This window comes from Spinacia oleracea, chromosome 2 (assembly GCF_020520425.1).
Source record: "Spinacia oleracea cultivar Varoflay chromosome 2, BTI_SOV_V1, whole genome shotgun sequence".
In the NCBI taxonomy this organism is placed as follows: domain Eukaryota; kingdom Viridiplantae; phylum Streptophyta; class Magnoliopsida; order Caryophyllales; family Amaranthaceae; genus Spinacia; species Spinacia oleracea.
The window spans coordinates 82,688,995-82,703,106 of NC_079488.1; the positions used below are offsets into that span (position 1 = coordinate 82,688,995).

Below are 14,112 nucleotides of genomic sequence, written 5' to 3' on the forward strand. Positions count from 1 at the left end.
AGAACATGAAGGAGCAAATATTGAAAGTGAATATAGCAAAACAAAACCCACATACATTGCGTGGATTAAAATTTCCTAAAATCTCCACCAACAGTCAACATTTTCCAACTTGACTTGAACATAAAAAAAAATGAAAAAATTGCGTCAACAACCAATAGGGGTGTTGCATCAACCCTTACCCCACCTCCATTTCCAGCTATTTGCCTCTCTTTAAGCTTTTTTCTCCAAGTCACTCTCTTTCTTGTTCTTCTCTATCTATCTTTTCTTCTTTAGACTCTTCAAACAACAAAAGCCTTTGTTTTTCCTCTATCTCAGTTCAGCCGCCTCTTTTACAGGTTTGCTTCAATCACCCTCCTTTTTAGTTTTTACTACTTTGGTTCTTTTGTATTGGTTGTCAATTAAAAGTGTAACTTGATCCTTAAAGCTAAATGTTTGGTTTTTATGGGGCTCTTCTGTACACGGGTTTGTCTAGAACTTGATTTTGAACATCTGGGTGTTGATTTTTTTAGGATTCTGTACTTGAGAGTTGAGATTGTCTTAATTTTTTTTTGGAGCATCTGGGTGTGGGAAATTTTTGTTCTTTTTGTTGGAGTATGAAATAATGCTTGTTTTTTGGGTATTTTGTTTGTTTTAGCCTGTGGAGTATTTTTCATAATTAGTTTAGGCATGTTGGGTAATCATGGTTTTTGATTTTTGTTCAATTAGTCAATTATGAGATGGAACTCCAAATTTGGATGTATATCCTTAAATGGGGTTTCCCTGTTTTTTTCTCCTTTCAATCAAGAATTATGTTGTTATGTAACTAAATGTGAGTCTCACATCTGTAGTTGTTGCTGGTAGAATTTTGGTTCAATATGTTATATAATTTCAGTGTATATAGAGTTTGTTGGGTGATTCGGCCTGGCCTAGATGATCCTAGGCCCGCGTCATGTGGGGTGGAGGCATACAGGCATTGCTATTATTCTAGCTTGCTGGTGATAATGAGGCATCATTAAGTTGGTTGTTGTATGGTATTTTCAGTCTGGCTGCTTATGTATGTTTAGCAAGTGGTAACATGCAATTATGTACCCTTGAGAGGATATTATTGTTTGATTTATTATTAGATTCTATGATTGAGGTGCCATTATAATTTTTCTGACATGTGATTTTGCATACTTATGAGCTTATTACAGTTTATTTGACTTGTGTTTATAGCTTTTTCCCTGGTGATTTTGACCTTTTGGGGGTTTCTTGGTCTCAGTTTGATTACAGCGGCAGAGAACTCAGACTGTGGGTGTAAGCGGCAGCCATTGGTGTTCAATCTTCATCCATTACCTTTGTGATGTCCCAGTGAAACAAACGATAGTACTTGCCTTTCTAAATAATCAGCTCTTGAGCTTTACCCTAAATAGAGTCGACCATTGTTCACTAGAGAGGGAATTCCAATTAATTTTCAGCTCTACTAGTCCTGCTCTTCCTCTCCAGAATTTTCCGGTAGTGGATTCTGTACTGGTGATATTGTGGTTCGTTTCTGATCTGTCATTGTGAGTGTACTTAAGGCTTTTGGAATATCATGGTTTGCAAAGTCACCCTCTTGTTTACTTAGAATGAGCGTAAGAATAAACGATCAATCATTGGTTTTGGTCACCAAGGATGGGTAGCCAGACTAGCCACTATACTGCATTAAAAATTCTGATATGCATCATAAGCCTATCGCTTTGCATTCAATGGCCGGAAGTATTTGCTGTTGATGTCCACCCCCAGGCTGGAAGGAAACTTCTCCGAGATGGAATCAAAGAAGAAGCCACATCCCCTGTAGCTCATTTACAGAAAGACCAAAATGGTTTCCATTTTTTGTTTTCTTCAAAGATTGTGGCCATGGCTGCACCCGGAGTACTCATTTTAGGCTGTGTTTTTCTTTTGCCCTGCTGTCAGCCTAAGAAAAAGGATGCTCACTCTGGTGATTCCCAGATGGATTTAACCGCAAGTAAGTGAATATTGATGGTGTAGTTATTTCTGATTTGAAAATTTTGATCATTGATTATCACTTGTCAGTCAACTTCCTTCCGGGTTTGTTTCCTATTTAGTTGATTTCCCGGGGACTTATTGTTAGGAATAGTACGAGATAACAATCTAGACAAAGCACACACAATATTAATAACGTGGTATACCCACGTCCCAACTTGTATTATTAATCAAAACCGTTATTAATAATACAATCAATCAACCTCACAGGTGTTTCTCTCAAACTTTGCTCAAGCTCAGGATCTCAAGCATATCAATCATAATGGTATATAAATCCCTATTTATATACCCCAACTTCCTAACCCTAGCCCTAGTATTAGGTAACACAATATTACTAGAATATTACAATTTAGGAGAAATCAATATACTAATAAATCTATCCCTAAAATACAACTCGTAAAATAGGAATACAATAACATAATATATCTCCTAAATAAATATCTAGTAATATACCATAACTGAAACTCATTGCCATATTGGGTTTAATATTAACACTTATTATGAGTTTTTATTTTTGTATTCCGTTGCATGAAAATGATTTTCTTTGTTTGTACATGTCATTGTCTCATTCAGAACTTCTGTGTTATGTTTATGGTTGACCGTAATCAAATCCAGAGCTTTAATGTGCATATCAGTATATCAGACTGCTTACTGTGAATAATTCTGTTGCAGTGGATTTGTCTTCCTCCTTTGAGGGTAGTTCACATCTAGAAAAGGTTTCTGCTAGTCCATGGCGCCATGCACTGCCCAGTCCATCTCCATCGCGATATCCACCACCCAGTCCAAATCGCTCACGGCATCCTCCACCTAGTCCTCGATATGCAATGTCTCCAAGGCTCGATAGGTTTGGATCAGTTCATCTTAATTTTAGCCAGATTGCAAAGGCTACACATAATTTCTCATCATCCTTTAAGATCGGTGAAGGTGGTTTTGGAACCGTGTACAAGGCTCAGTTACCTGGTGGACAGTGGATAGCTGTGAAGCGAGCAAAAAAGGTATGGATCTATGAATAAGGGAATTTTAGATCAAAATTTATGACTTGCAGCACGCTCATTATATTTGGAAGAAAATATTGTATATTGAAAAGCATTTATGTACCTTGGTGAATCAGCATGTTCTTGAGGTTCACCTCCAAAAACCTGGGATTTTAACCTAGGAACTTACTGTGCTTGGATATGAATATACTTCTGCAAATGCAATCAGGGTAATTTGATAATAAGAATAATTTTTTTTACCATAATTCCGTGCGATCTTGTTTGATTCAGAACTTTGAGTACATGTCTGATTTTGTGATGACATTAGTTTACCTCAAAAGACCATGCTGGGATATTGAAATTGATTCATCTGATTATTTTCATATGTATTTGACAAACATGCTTGATTTTAAGCTGACAGTTATATTGGTTTCGAAATTAGGATCTCATGTCAAGATAAATGGGGTAATACTTGATCTCCACAGTCTAGAAGAACATCTTAGAGTTGGATATAGATGCGAGAAAATGATTTTTCTTTCAAACTCTTTCTTGTCGTGCCACTTGTAAGGAATATTGGAATTAATGAATGTGATTATTCTATTTGCTCGCATATTATTTCCTCTCTTTCTATTTGTGTTTTTCTTTTCTTCCTATTTCTTTGTGGGGTAACTTTCATGCTTAGAGTTGTATTGAGCTTTTGTTAGCTTTTGCAAGCCACTTGTTGTTCTCTATTTTGGTGTTGAATAGAGTTGACTATCTATGCTATGGTTTTAGGATTATAATGGACTAAAATAAAATGGCTTATATAGTTTCTGTTTCTCTTATCTATTACATAGGCAACGTCTCTCTGTTGCTTATGGGCAAAGTGTCATTTAATAACAGTCTCTCTTTTATTTAGTAGGGGAAAGTGGAAAGGGCTGCATACATCCAAGTATTCAACCCACCGCATCCCTGGTCAAGGCAGGCATCTCTTTAGAATCATTGAGATAATATACCATTCTTTACAATTTAATTTTCCCGTTCCTTAACTCATGAGAGTCAAAATTGTACTCTTCCTATATTAATTGCTGACAATGGCTTGGAAACATATGATATGTACTCTCAACCTTGTAGTTTGGTTATGCCTATCACTGTATCACCGTGATCCAGCGTTTATATTTTTGCTTCTGAAGACTAACTACATGTCGATTTCCATTGGGTCCCTTCCGGATTATGTTGCTATTGTCATGAATAGTGCTAAATTAGGGTATTAATCTGGTCATGGTAACAAACACTTCCACTTAGTTTTGTCCCTTTATCCTTGCTGTAGAACATTAAGTTTTGTATGCTGCTTTGTAACGAAGAGTATAAAATTATCGCGTTAATTGGTCATGGCAACAAACACTTCCACTTTTCAGCATTGATTTCCTGGCAGTGAATAGAGCATTAATTTTGTATTTCAAGAGCTCACTTCTGCTTTGCTGCAGGAACACTTTGATTCTTCTGAATTCACCAGTGAAGTCGAGATCTTGTCAAAAATTGAGCACCTTAAACTGGTGAGGCTGCTCGGATATGTTGACAAGGGAAATGAACGGCTCATAGTTACCGAGTATGTTTCAAATGGAACTCTTAGAGAACATCTAGATGGTAAGATCTACTCAGCAACATGATTCTTCTTCAAACAATCATTATGAGGAAGCGTTGAGCTCATGTTTTAGATTTTATATTTCAGGTGTGAGGGATAAAATTCTGGATTTTAAGCAGCGTCTTGAGATTGCAATAGACATTGCACATGGCTTAGCGTATCTTCATCTATATTCAGGTAAACAAAAACACTCTATTTGTAAGTCCTATTTTGCTTCCAATTGCACTGAAATTATGTGCTTAAGTTGAACTATAGGAAGAGAAACAAAACGAATTGGTGGAACCTGCGCATTGGTTTTCTAGTTATGATTTACATATTGTCTTTTCCGAATATAAATGACGTGTGATTTTGTCATGAATCTCCACGATTTTGGGAAATGTATTTTATGCTTGTGTTACTATCAGTTCCCATGCTCTACTCCTCACTCATTCCAAGTGGGGTATCATGGATCATTCAACCATAATCCACTGAGTTACAATTTCTGGGAATGTGAACAAACTTTTCTGCATGCCGCAAAAGACTTAAATAGTAGCCTGGCAACTTTTTTATTAATTGGGAAATGAGTACAGTTCTAGGTTGTCAAACTGTGGTCTTGGACATGCAATTAAGAATTCAGATTGTTCTGCATTATATGGTTGGTTGGTTCTAATTTCTCATGTTTAATGCTGTCATAATAGAGAAAAAAATAATTCACCGTGACGTGAAGTCATCCAACATTCTGATAAATGAGAATTTAAAGGCCAAAGTTGCGGATTTTGGATTTGCAAGAGTGGGTCCTGCTGATGGTGATCAAACTCATATTTCAACCAAGGTGAAAGGAACTGTTGGATATCTTGATCCAGAGTATATGAAGACCTATCAACTCACCCCAAAAAGTGATGTCTACTCTTATGGAATTTTGCTTTTGGAAATTCTGACTGGACGCCGTCCTGTGGAACCCAAAAGACCTATTGATGAGAGGGTAACCATCAGATGGGTAAGCTTCTTATTTTCTGTTTTTCAGGTTCTGTCATAGTGTCCAAGTGACTTGAAATCTGAATTTTCCAATGCAAAGTACCTTCGGATAGGCATGAATCCCCAAAACCCCTATATAGCAAGAATCAAGATATCTCAAGATTAACCTATCATCTATTTCTTGTTACTGTATTTTGTAATCTAGAATTGTACGGAGTAAAAGTCAATCAAATGACCCACTGTTCTTCCTTTCGGAAAGTGATCTTTTGGCTTTGTCCAATTGCAGCAACTGCTCCTTCAATTAGGGGTGGCAATTGGGGTCAATGAGTCAGGTTTGGTTTCGGATTGATTTTGGGTTGTGTCAAAAAATATCAGAAATATAGTAAAACTTAATATTACTGCAAATATGATAAATGGGTCAAATCGGGTCGATTTCAGGCCATTCGGGTTCAGTTCAGGTCAGGTTCAGGTTCAGGTTGAGTTCGAGTCGGGTTTTATTGTGTCGGGTCAGGGATTGCCAGCCCGACCTTCAATGTATGTTAATTTTGTGAGTGCATGCTTAATTGCTTAGTGACACCACTGAATTACTTTTTCCTGCAGGCTATCACTAGCTACAATGAAGGTGATATGTTGAGGCTTGTTGATCCACTAATGAATGAACGGGTAGATGCAGAAATACTGGACAAGATATTTTGTTTAGCATTTCAATGTGCTGCTCCCGGAAGAGCTGATCGCCCAGATATGAAATCGGTTGGGGAACAGTTGTGGGCGATAAGGATGGAATATCAGAGAACCACCAGAAGTGGGTAGAATGATGATGCCTTGCCTTCCCACTTTTTAACTTAAAATCAAGAGCAGACTGATGTTAATTGACTACCCCGACTTCTACTTCTACCAGGAAACGTTTGTGCTTCATGGAAATAGAATGCCCATTCATTGTGATTTTTAGTGTACATTATTATTATTATTATACGAGGAGTATGGAAACTTGCCGCGTCAAGAGTGTCATCTAGCATAGCTCACAAAATATGTACCCCGTAGATTTTGAATCGCTGTGTGTACCTAATAAGCTGCTGTATTTTTGTGTTCTTGATGGTCATATCATATGTAATTTTAACAAAGTTCCGAAAATTTGAAACCATTCATAATCAAATGTGCATAAGCTTTATTGCATATTTTTGCTCTCATACATTTGAAATCAGAATGTAAATAATCAAATCCTCAGATGGAAAAACCAGAAAAACGCGATGAGGGGTCTGACAACTTTGTGATAGAATAGCCAACCAAAGAATTCACAAGAAAAATGAACTATTTACAGCAATAGAATTCCAACAGAAGTCAAGATTTTCCTTTACAAAATTTCATAAGGGAAAACCAGAAAAACGCGATTGGAACTCTTGACACTTACCCCCCTATCCTTTCTAAGAAATACAAATCTAGGCTGCATTATTATGATTCACTTCCAGCCTCGGTTCTCTTCAACCTCATGGATAGGTACTAACTTTTGCTTGAGCTAGCTATCCACAACTAAAAAATCTGACAAAAAAAAAAAAACTCTTCCGGCGTGTGGAAAATGCTTACAGGAACTTTGCAAAGGGATTAAGCTGAAATCTTAACTTTTTCCACCTTCTATTCACCAGTGTAGGATGCAAGCTTAGTATGTGTTCCGGCATAAAATCATGTCTTGTCAACATCCCCACAACAGGCAGTCTCTGCACCAAGTATAACTCAGTTACAAAAATGCTGTTAGAAACTTGGAACATAACAAACATGAACTATTGCATGGTAAAGATTGATTCTAGGAACCAAAAAACTAGAAAGTTTGATGGTATTAAAGAAGGCTGATTTTCTTCATCCACCTAAACTATCACTTACCATGTACTTGAATGGAGACTACGACACATTGAGAATCATGCAAGCTGAAACTCAAGGAAAGGGTCGTTCATAATCATTTTACTGAATTTTTCGAAAGGAAACGGACAAATATCTAACTATTAGATACCTAACACTTCAAAAACTGATAACATTGTCCTTCAATAATTCAATGAAGTTATTCATCTTTTTTCTTCTTGAAATTGGCACAGGCTGCACAAGGACAGATTGTCATATGATGAAGTGTTAGGTATCTAATAGTTATGTATTTAACCTTTCACTATTCGAAAATGTACTCTACGAGTCTTTCTTGACTAAAGGCAGGATCTATGTCAGAATAAGAGGTTGAATGTTTATATGGACGCAACAAACATGCAACTTGAATCTTTTGCACTGTGAGAAGCTCGCGACTGGGAAGGAATATGAGACTTGGAAAGAAGAAATTTCTACTAAGGAAATTACTAAGCTGAGAGATATAGAGTGCATTTATCCACCAATTTTCCCCTGGGCATACTGACTATTTTCCTAGGTTCGGGTAGAAATTAAGTTCTTGATGATCTTGATTCGTGAGCCCCACCCAATCTCCCCTTCCTCCGTAAGTACTTCCCTTTAGGACGGTTGTAACGAGTAAAAAATCACCAAAAGAAGTGGCATTCCTCATAGAAAGGACCAACTATGCAAGTTGGAAAGGATAGCATCATGTCAAGATGCTTTCCTTCCCAATCTTCTGCAAGACTGATGCAATTCTGGTATGAATCTACGCAATTAATGTATAAATATGAGCTACAGTAACAAGTAATGTTGGAACAGAGAGAGGAGCAAGCAACTTACATCATTTGTGGCTGGTACCACTAGCAAGTGCCTGAGACCAACTTGTCGGAAAAGTAAATGAGCCTTTGCTAGAGACATCGTCTCCACTACTGTGTATGGCGAAGCATTTGTAAACGGGTGAAGATCAACAAACATCTTCAATTCTTCTTCTGTAAATTCTATATCTTGAATGTCATCAACAATGCCGTACCCACCCTTTGCAAAATCCACAGAAGAGAACTGCTCAAATACATCAGCATTAGCTGACACTGGTGTATAAAAGAAAGCTTTCTTCTTCAGCAACACAATAAGATGAGCTCTAAGGATTAAGCCGAACAAAACAGGAGTTTCAGATTCTTCAGGCTCATCAAACACAGGAAACCCGTTGTGTCCCGACTTTTTGAGAGTATCAACTATATTTCCAACCTTTTCAATACCACTAAAATACTCAAGTGGGCCAGTAATTACATCAGCTGCATTCAGTTGCCTCATGTATGGCTCGGCGTGGGATTCTAGGTAAGGGAACCCCTTCAGCTTCATCATGATGTCATATATATTTGGATTAAAACTATCGGCCACAGTCTTAGAGATAAGTAGAACTAACATTACTAGTGGCAGTAACAACAGGTTATTGGTTAGTTCAAGAAGGATAACACACAAAGACACCGTCATTCTCATAGACCCACCAAGAAATGAAGCAGCACCCAACACAGCAAAGAGTCCATGATTCAGACTTGAGTTCGAACCGATTAACATCCCAACATAACGCCCATAAGATGCTCCCGTAACAATAACAGGTACAAAAAGACCAGAAGGGAGCACAATTGCATAACTAAAAATGCTTAGGAAAAAGCATGTAACAAAAAATAAAAGCATGGTTGTGCCATGAAATTCAGAATCGGTGCTGTGACTGAATAGGTTTCGAATAGCATCATCATTTGTGTTGAAAATCAAACTGGCAAGATCATTGTAGTGTCCTGGTTCACACTGAAACTTCTTGTAGTTACCAGATCGGCCTATAGTAGGACAAGACTCTGACAAATCATCTGGACAAGGTTGGCAAGCTACAAACCAGGGAAGCCCAAACAGAAGGCATGAGGTGAATAAAGAGATTGAACAAGCAAGACTTATTTGACATACGAGGCCTTTCCTGAAAATGTAGATCAAACGGAAGGGTCAAACAAGCCATGATCGTAAAGCTCCTTCTTCTGCATCCAACAATAGTTAATGCTTTTTGGTAAGCCAAAGCAGGACTTACCCGTTAATAAAATTGTAAAGTCGAAGAACCTTTTCTAGAATGTAATTGTACAAGGCTCCTAATACGCCCCCTAAGGCTCCGAGAAGCAGCACAGGCAGCACATCACTGAGGTGATATACGACATTTTCATTAGTAACATTAAACATTATTAAACCGCCAGTACCAAAGAGTCCACACTTGCCACTGTAGCACAAATCCATGAAACTTCGAAGCATGATAGCTACAACTGCTGTACAAAAGAAAGCTCTCCACATTAGTGCACTTCTCCACCTGAAAATCATAATAAAGTAAGGAAACAAACCAAGCTTTACGAACATATACTCATCCATATGCAGAAGGAAAGAAATGTAAAGAGTTATGATTAAAAAGTTATCAAGAAACTCTGAAGCTAGCTCACATTCAAAAATATGTTATAATGCCTACACACTTAAGAGTTAAGACAATGGAGTATAATTTTGTAACGGGATAAGCGAGATGAACTGGCATTAGACAACGAACATAAAAGAGGGTTTAGAGAAACTGAAGAATATAAGAGTTTCCATAATACCAAGAAGCCATTTCTTCCAAAGCAAATAATACACCACCAACAGGAGCACGGAAAGCAACAGCAATTCCAGCAGCTGTTCCACATGTTACAAGATCTCTCCTATCTCGATCATTCTTAAAAAAATGTAGCCATTTCCATGTCAGACCATACTTCTTTGATCCACCCTGACCGAGCAACGCTGCAACACATGAAGCACTGTGCACCAAGGGGCCAGCTTTTCCAATCATAAGGGAAGATGAAACGGCAGAGATGCTGCCAATTATCTGTAACCAAAAAATATAGATGAAAGTTTTATACATTAAAAAAGAAAGAAAAAAGAACTAATATTGCACAGCAAAAATGCACAAATTCAACAAAGCTCTACATTCTTTGCTCTATCCTCAAAAAGAGCTACTATCTCCTTCCAAACTCATTTATAACAAGTCTTCTAATATACGAAGTAGAGTTTACAAAGGAAAGTGGTGAAAACAAACAGCAGTTCAATTCTTGAATTAGACATAATGTGAGCATGCTATTAAATGGAAATCATTCCTTTAGAATTTTACCATATTACCTAGTTACCACACAAGTCTTGAATGGTTAGAGGAACGGCTCATTCTTGTTCTTGCAGACTTGCATCAATACATTCCAAAGCAGAAAATAAAGGCACTTCTCCAATATGTCGAAAAAAAACAATTTTTTCCAAGCATCAACAAATTATCTAATTTGCACCAACGTTATGAACTAATGATAGCTTGAACACACGCAGTACGAAAAAAGCAATGTGGATCCATATCTTTCAAATTTACCAAACAAAACTTCCAAAGAAGTACTTCAATGAACACATCAGACTATCAATCCTAGTGAAATCCCTAACCTTAACAATCAAAGTCCTCGGAGAAAGTATGTCAGGTGCATCCACACCATTCAAGTAAGCCTTAATTTCTGGTATACCTGACCCAGCTGCCGCCGGAGATATAAGTGCCGTAAAGAGTGATGCAAATAGTGTTAATCCGAGATTACAAGCTGTAAACACCATAAATGCTGACAAGTGCCTGCATGAAAAACGAAAAGAACAAAAAAAAATTGATCAAAATGTGCAAAATCATAAACCTTAAACCAATACCTCCGTTCCTAAATGTTCTTGACAGTTGACACTCAATATTTTCACGGACTTCAATGCAATCTTTATCAGTTAATATGTTCACAATAGCCAAGACGAATCTAGCAAGATCCAACGTGACATTGTTTTGAAATACAAGCATATAATAGTGAAAGTTCATTGTAAATGCTTTCTAACTTTGTACACATATGCCAAAGCGTCAAAATTATTCAGGAACGGAGGTAATATAACAATTAAGAGAAAATCGTTGATTGAGAAATGAACCTGTTATACAACATCATATTGGAAGTAATAACAAATTTCTTGCCAGCAATATTTTCAACAGCAAGATTATTGAAGAATCCAATTAGACTAACAATCAAACCAATTAGGAAACAGAATGCCCATTTCATACAAATGTACTGATATATCTGAATCTTCCCTCTACTTCTCCAATCTTGCTTGAAAAAATCATTCTCAATAATTCTGCAAACAACAACAACAAAGCCTTAGTTCCAAAATGATGTCGGGTCGGATAATATTGATAAACCCTCTATAATTGTACAAAAACCCCATAAATTAAAACCCAACAACAACAACAAAAAGTCTTAGTAAAAAATGATTTGGGGTTGGCTAACGTGAACCGGTAAGTAAAGGTCTGCGAAGCAAATTAAAACACCAAAAGAAGAAGAAAAAAAAATCATACTCATAATCAAGACTTTCAATAGGGCAAATGTTGACACCAACAAGAGCAAGCTGAGAAGTGGTATTGCTGAGGAGAGAGAATTGACGAGCAGAGGAATCCATTAGAGGCTCATTGAGTGATTCTTCATCTCTTCCATTTTGTTGTGCAGACATTTTTGAAGCTTTAATTTTGCTGAAACTTCCCAGCAAAAATAAAAAAATTCAGGGGAAAAAATAGTCAGAAATAAAAAAAATGGAAGGCTTGAAATGAAATATAGTGGGAAAGATACTACAAATTTGATCAAGGAGAAGAAGACAATGAGGAAAGACACTTGGGAATATAAACAAATTCTTTGATTGGATTTTTTTTATGCTGAAAAAAGGTTAGTGGTTGAAGAACCAAGTCTCCATCTGTGTATTTTGGTTTGTCCTATTTTGCCGTTTTGATTTGTTTTAAATGAACGTTTATTACCTAAAATGATCACAAGGATCATAACTTTACTCTTACATAAACAATATGGGATAGAAAGAATATATTTTGATTAATTTTGGGATGCTGGGATGAAATTTGCTTACTAATAAAGTCAAAGATCATCATCAATGGCGACTGTTTCTGTACAAGATTATACTGTAAAATGGGTTAGGTGAAGTTTTATTAATTTGTAATCTAATCTACGGAATACATGGTATTTATATGGGATTTATTAATTCGGGGTCTACCTTTTGGCTCTTACTCCTATGCGCACCTTGTTCTTGAGGGTGCCATTCTCACTCATATCCATGCCCTCTAGTGATGGGCCATCATCTAATCCACTCGATTAAATAAATTGGTGATAAGTAAGGATAACTTTGATTAGATTTGGTTCATCAACCGGGGATCTATTTATTTTTTATTACTCCCTCCGTTTCTAAATAAGTGTCATTTTTGGATCTTGGTACGGTGCTTAAGAAAATTGTAAAATGTGTAAGAGTTAATGATTGAGAATGTTTTTTTTTTGGGAAAAGATAAAGTAGATACTCCATTGTTTAATTGAATAAAGTACAAATAAAAGTGTATGTGGGGATTGAAAAGTGGAAAAATGTAGAATATGTAAGCAAAAGTAGTTATGATTTATGGAAAAGTGAGAAAAGTGTATGGAAAAGTGTGAAAAGTGTATGGAAAAATACATGTTCAAAAATAGAAATGTGACACTTACAAAAGAACGCCAAAAATGAAAAAGTGACACTTATTTAGAAACGAAGGGAGTAACATTTTAAGTCTCACATCACCACCTGGTTTTATAGGTGTCTTACACTTAATATTTCAGAGCTTGTTAGAGTCTAAATAATTTGGATTCGTTCGGGTTAGGTTCCTAGTTTTACATAGTTTGTTATCATTGCCTTTGTTTCAGAATCGAATGTATGATCTTAATAATAATACTTCTTTAACAAATGGGTTATCTTAAAATTGTATGTACGATCTTTGTGATTTTAATGAGTTATTGTCTTGTTTATTTGTATATAATTTATGCCCGAAATAAGGTTTACAACAAATATACTCCGTACTATCAGATACAATTAAGTGAATTGAGTAAAAAAGATATTGGGTTTTCTTTGTTGTATCTCTCTACTTTATTGATTTTTATGTTGTATCTAAACGTTTTAAATTTTACACATTGTATCTTTGTAGTTGTAAAAATTAATCATTTTTATTAAACAGAAAGTTGATTATAATGCGGTAAAACCTTAGTTTGTATAAAAAATAACGGAATTTTTAAACGTTGGATTAACAACAAGGATACGATTGACTATATTATACAAGTATAAGGGTACAACGTGAAATGTTTTAAATACATGGGTACAACATAGAAATCAAAAAAATACGGGGTACACTGTAGAAAACCCCAAAGATAATTTGGCAACACAATCACAACGGGTTGTGCACTTCATTTTCCTACGAGTCACGACCATCTTTAATTGCATACATTATGTGTGTTACACATTCTTTAGTCCAGTCCAATATACGGAGTAATGGAGTATATTCAAATATCATAATTTTCATGAACAAAAACATTGGTTTGGTAATGATACCTGCATAATTGTACTTGTTAGATTTAGAATACTTTTATAGATATCATACTACATTCATTTCATATCAATTGACTGTTGGTTCAGTGGTGATTGAGGCTGAACTTGATAGGAAGGACCCGTGTTCGATCACCCGCAACAACAATTGGGAGGGGACTGGAACCTATCCACTCATAACTCGCCCCGAATCCGGATTAGCCCTAAAGGTGAACCGCGGATGGTACACCCCAAAAAAAA

The 14,112-nt window shown here is 36.4% G+C and overlaps 2 protein-coding genes across 7 annotated transcripts; one reads left to right on the plus strand and one right to left on the minus strand.

The window, feature by feature from the left end:
* Nucleotides 1-147: 147 nt before the first annotated feature.
* LOC110800110 (calmodulin-binding receptor-like cytoplasmic kinase 3) lies at nt 148-6,729 on the plus strand. 3 transcript variants are annotated; one of them, XM_022005406.2, is made up of 7 exons: nt 148-335; nt 1,195-1,966; nt 2,677-2,999; nt 4,445-4,604; nt 4,690-4,779; nt 5,280-5,578; nt 6,157-6,729. In XM_022005406.2, the coding sequence occupies exons 2-7, from the start codon at nt 1,633-1,635 to the stop codon at nt 6,364-6,366; spliced, it is 1,416 nt and encodes a 471-aa protein (XP_021861098.1). In that variant the 5' UTR covers nt 148-335; nt 1,195-1,632; the 3' UTR covers nt 6,367-6,729. The 3 variants fall into 3 exon arrangements, with proteins under 3 accessions (XP_021861098.1, XP_021861097.1, XP_056693115.1); XM_022005405.2 differs by having other exon boundaries at nt 176-335; nt 1,241-1,966; XM_056837137.1 differs by lacking the exon at nt 148-335 and adding an exon at nt 376-462 and having other exon boundaries at nt 1,241-1,966.
* An 82-nt stretch (nt 6,730-6,811) lies between these two features.
* On the minus strand, nt 6,812-12,523 carry LOC110800109 (putative chloride channel-like protein CLC-g). 4 transcript variants are annotated; one of them, XM_022005401.2, is made up of 8 exons: nt 12,385-12,523; nt 11,831-12,007; nt 11,410-11,610; nt 10,900-11,077; nt 10,044-10,306; nt 9,497-9,766; nt 8,260-9,388; nt 6,812-7,268 (listed from the first exon to the last, which is right to left on the minus strand). In XM_022005401.2, the coding sequence occupies exons 2-8, from the start codon at nt 11,980-11,982 to the stop codon at nt 7,134-7,136; spliced, it is 2,328 nt and encodes a 775-aa protein (XP_021861093.1). In that variant the 5' UTR covers nt 11,983-12,007; nt 12,385-12,523; the 3' UTR covers nt 6,812-7,133. The 4 variants fall into 4 exon arrangements, with proteins under 4 accessions (XP_021861093.1, XP_021861094.1, XP_021861095.1 ...); XM_022005402.2 differs by having other exon boundaries at nt 11,831-12,001; nt 12,385-12,436; XM_022005403.2 differs by lacking the exon at nt 12,385-12,523 and adding an exon at nt 12,281-12,304 and having other exon boundaries at nt 11,831-12,001.
* Nucleotides 12,524-14,112: the final 1,589 nt, after the last annotated feature.

Bases quoted from the DNA above. Each gene is read 5' to 3' on its own strand.
- LOC110800110 (XM_022005406.2), top strand. From the start codon at position 1,633: ATGGGTAGCCAGACTAGCCACTATACTGCATTAAAAATTCTGATATGC. The intron at 1,967-2,676 runs GTAAGTGAATAT...ATTCTGTTGCAG, and splicing joins CCAGATGGATTTAACCGCAA to TGGATTTGTCTTCCTCCTTT. The intron at 5,579-6,156 runs GTAAGCTTCTTA...TTTTTCCTGCAG, and splicing joins AGAGGGTAACCATCAGATGG to GCTATCACTAGCTACAATGA.
- LOC110800109 (XM_022005401.2), bottom strand. From the start codon at position 11,982: ATGTCTGCACAACAAAATGGAAGAGATGAAGAATCACTCAATGAGCCT. The intron at 9,767-10,043 runs GTATTATGGAAA...TATGATTTTCAG, and splicing joins TTGGAAGAAATGGCTTCTTG to GTGGAGAAGTGCACTAATGT. The intron at 9,389-9,496 runs GTAAGTCCTGCT...CTACATTTTCAG, and splicing joins CTTTACAATTTTATTAACGG to GAAAGGCCTCGTATGTCAAA.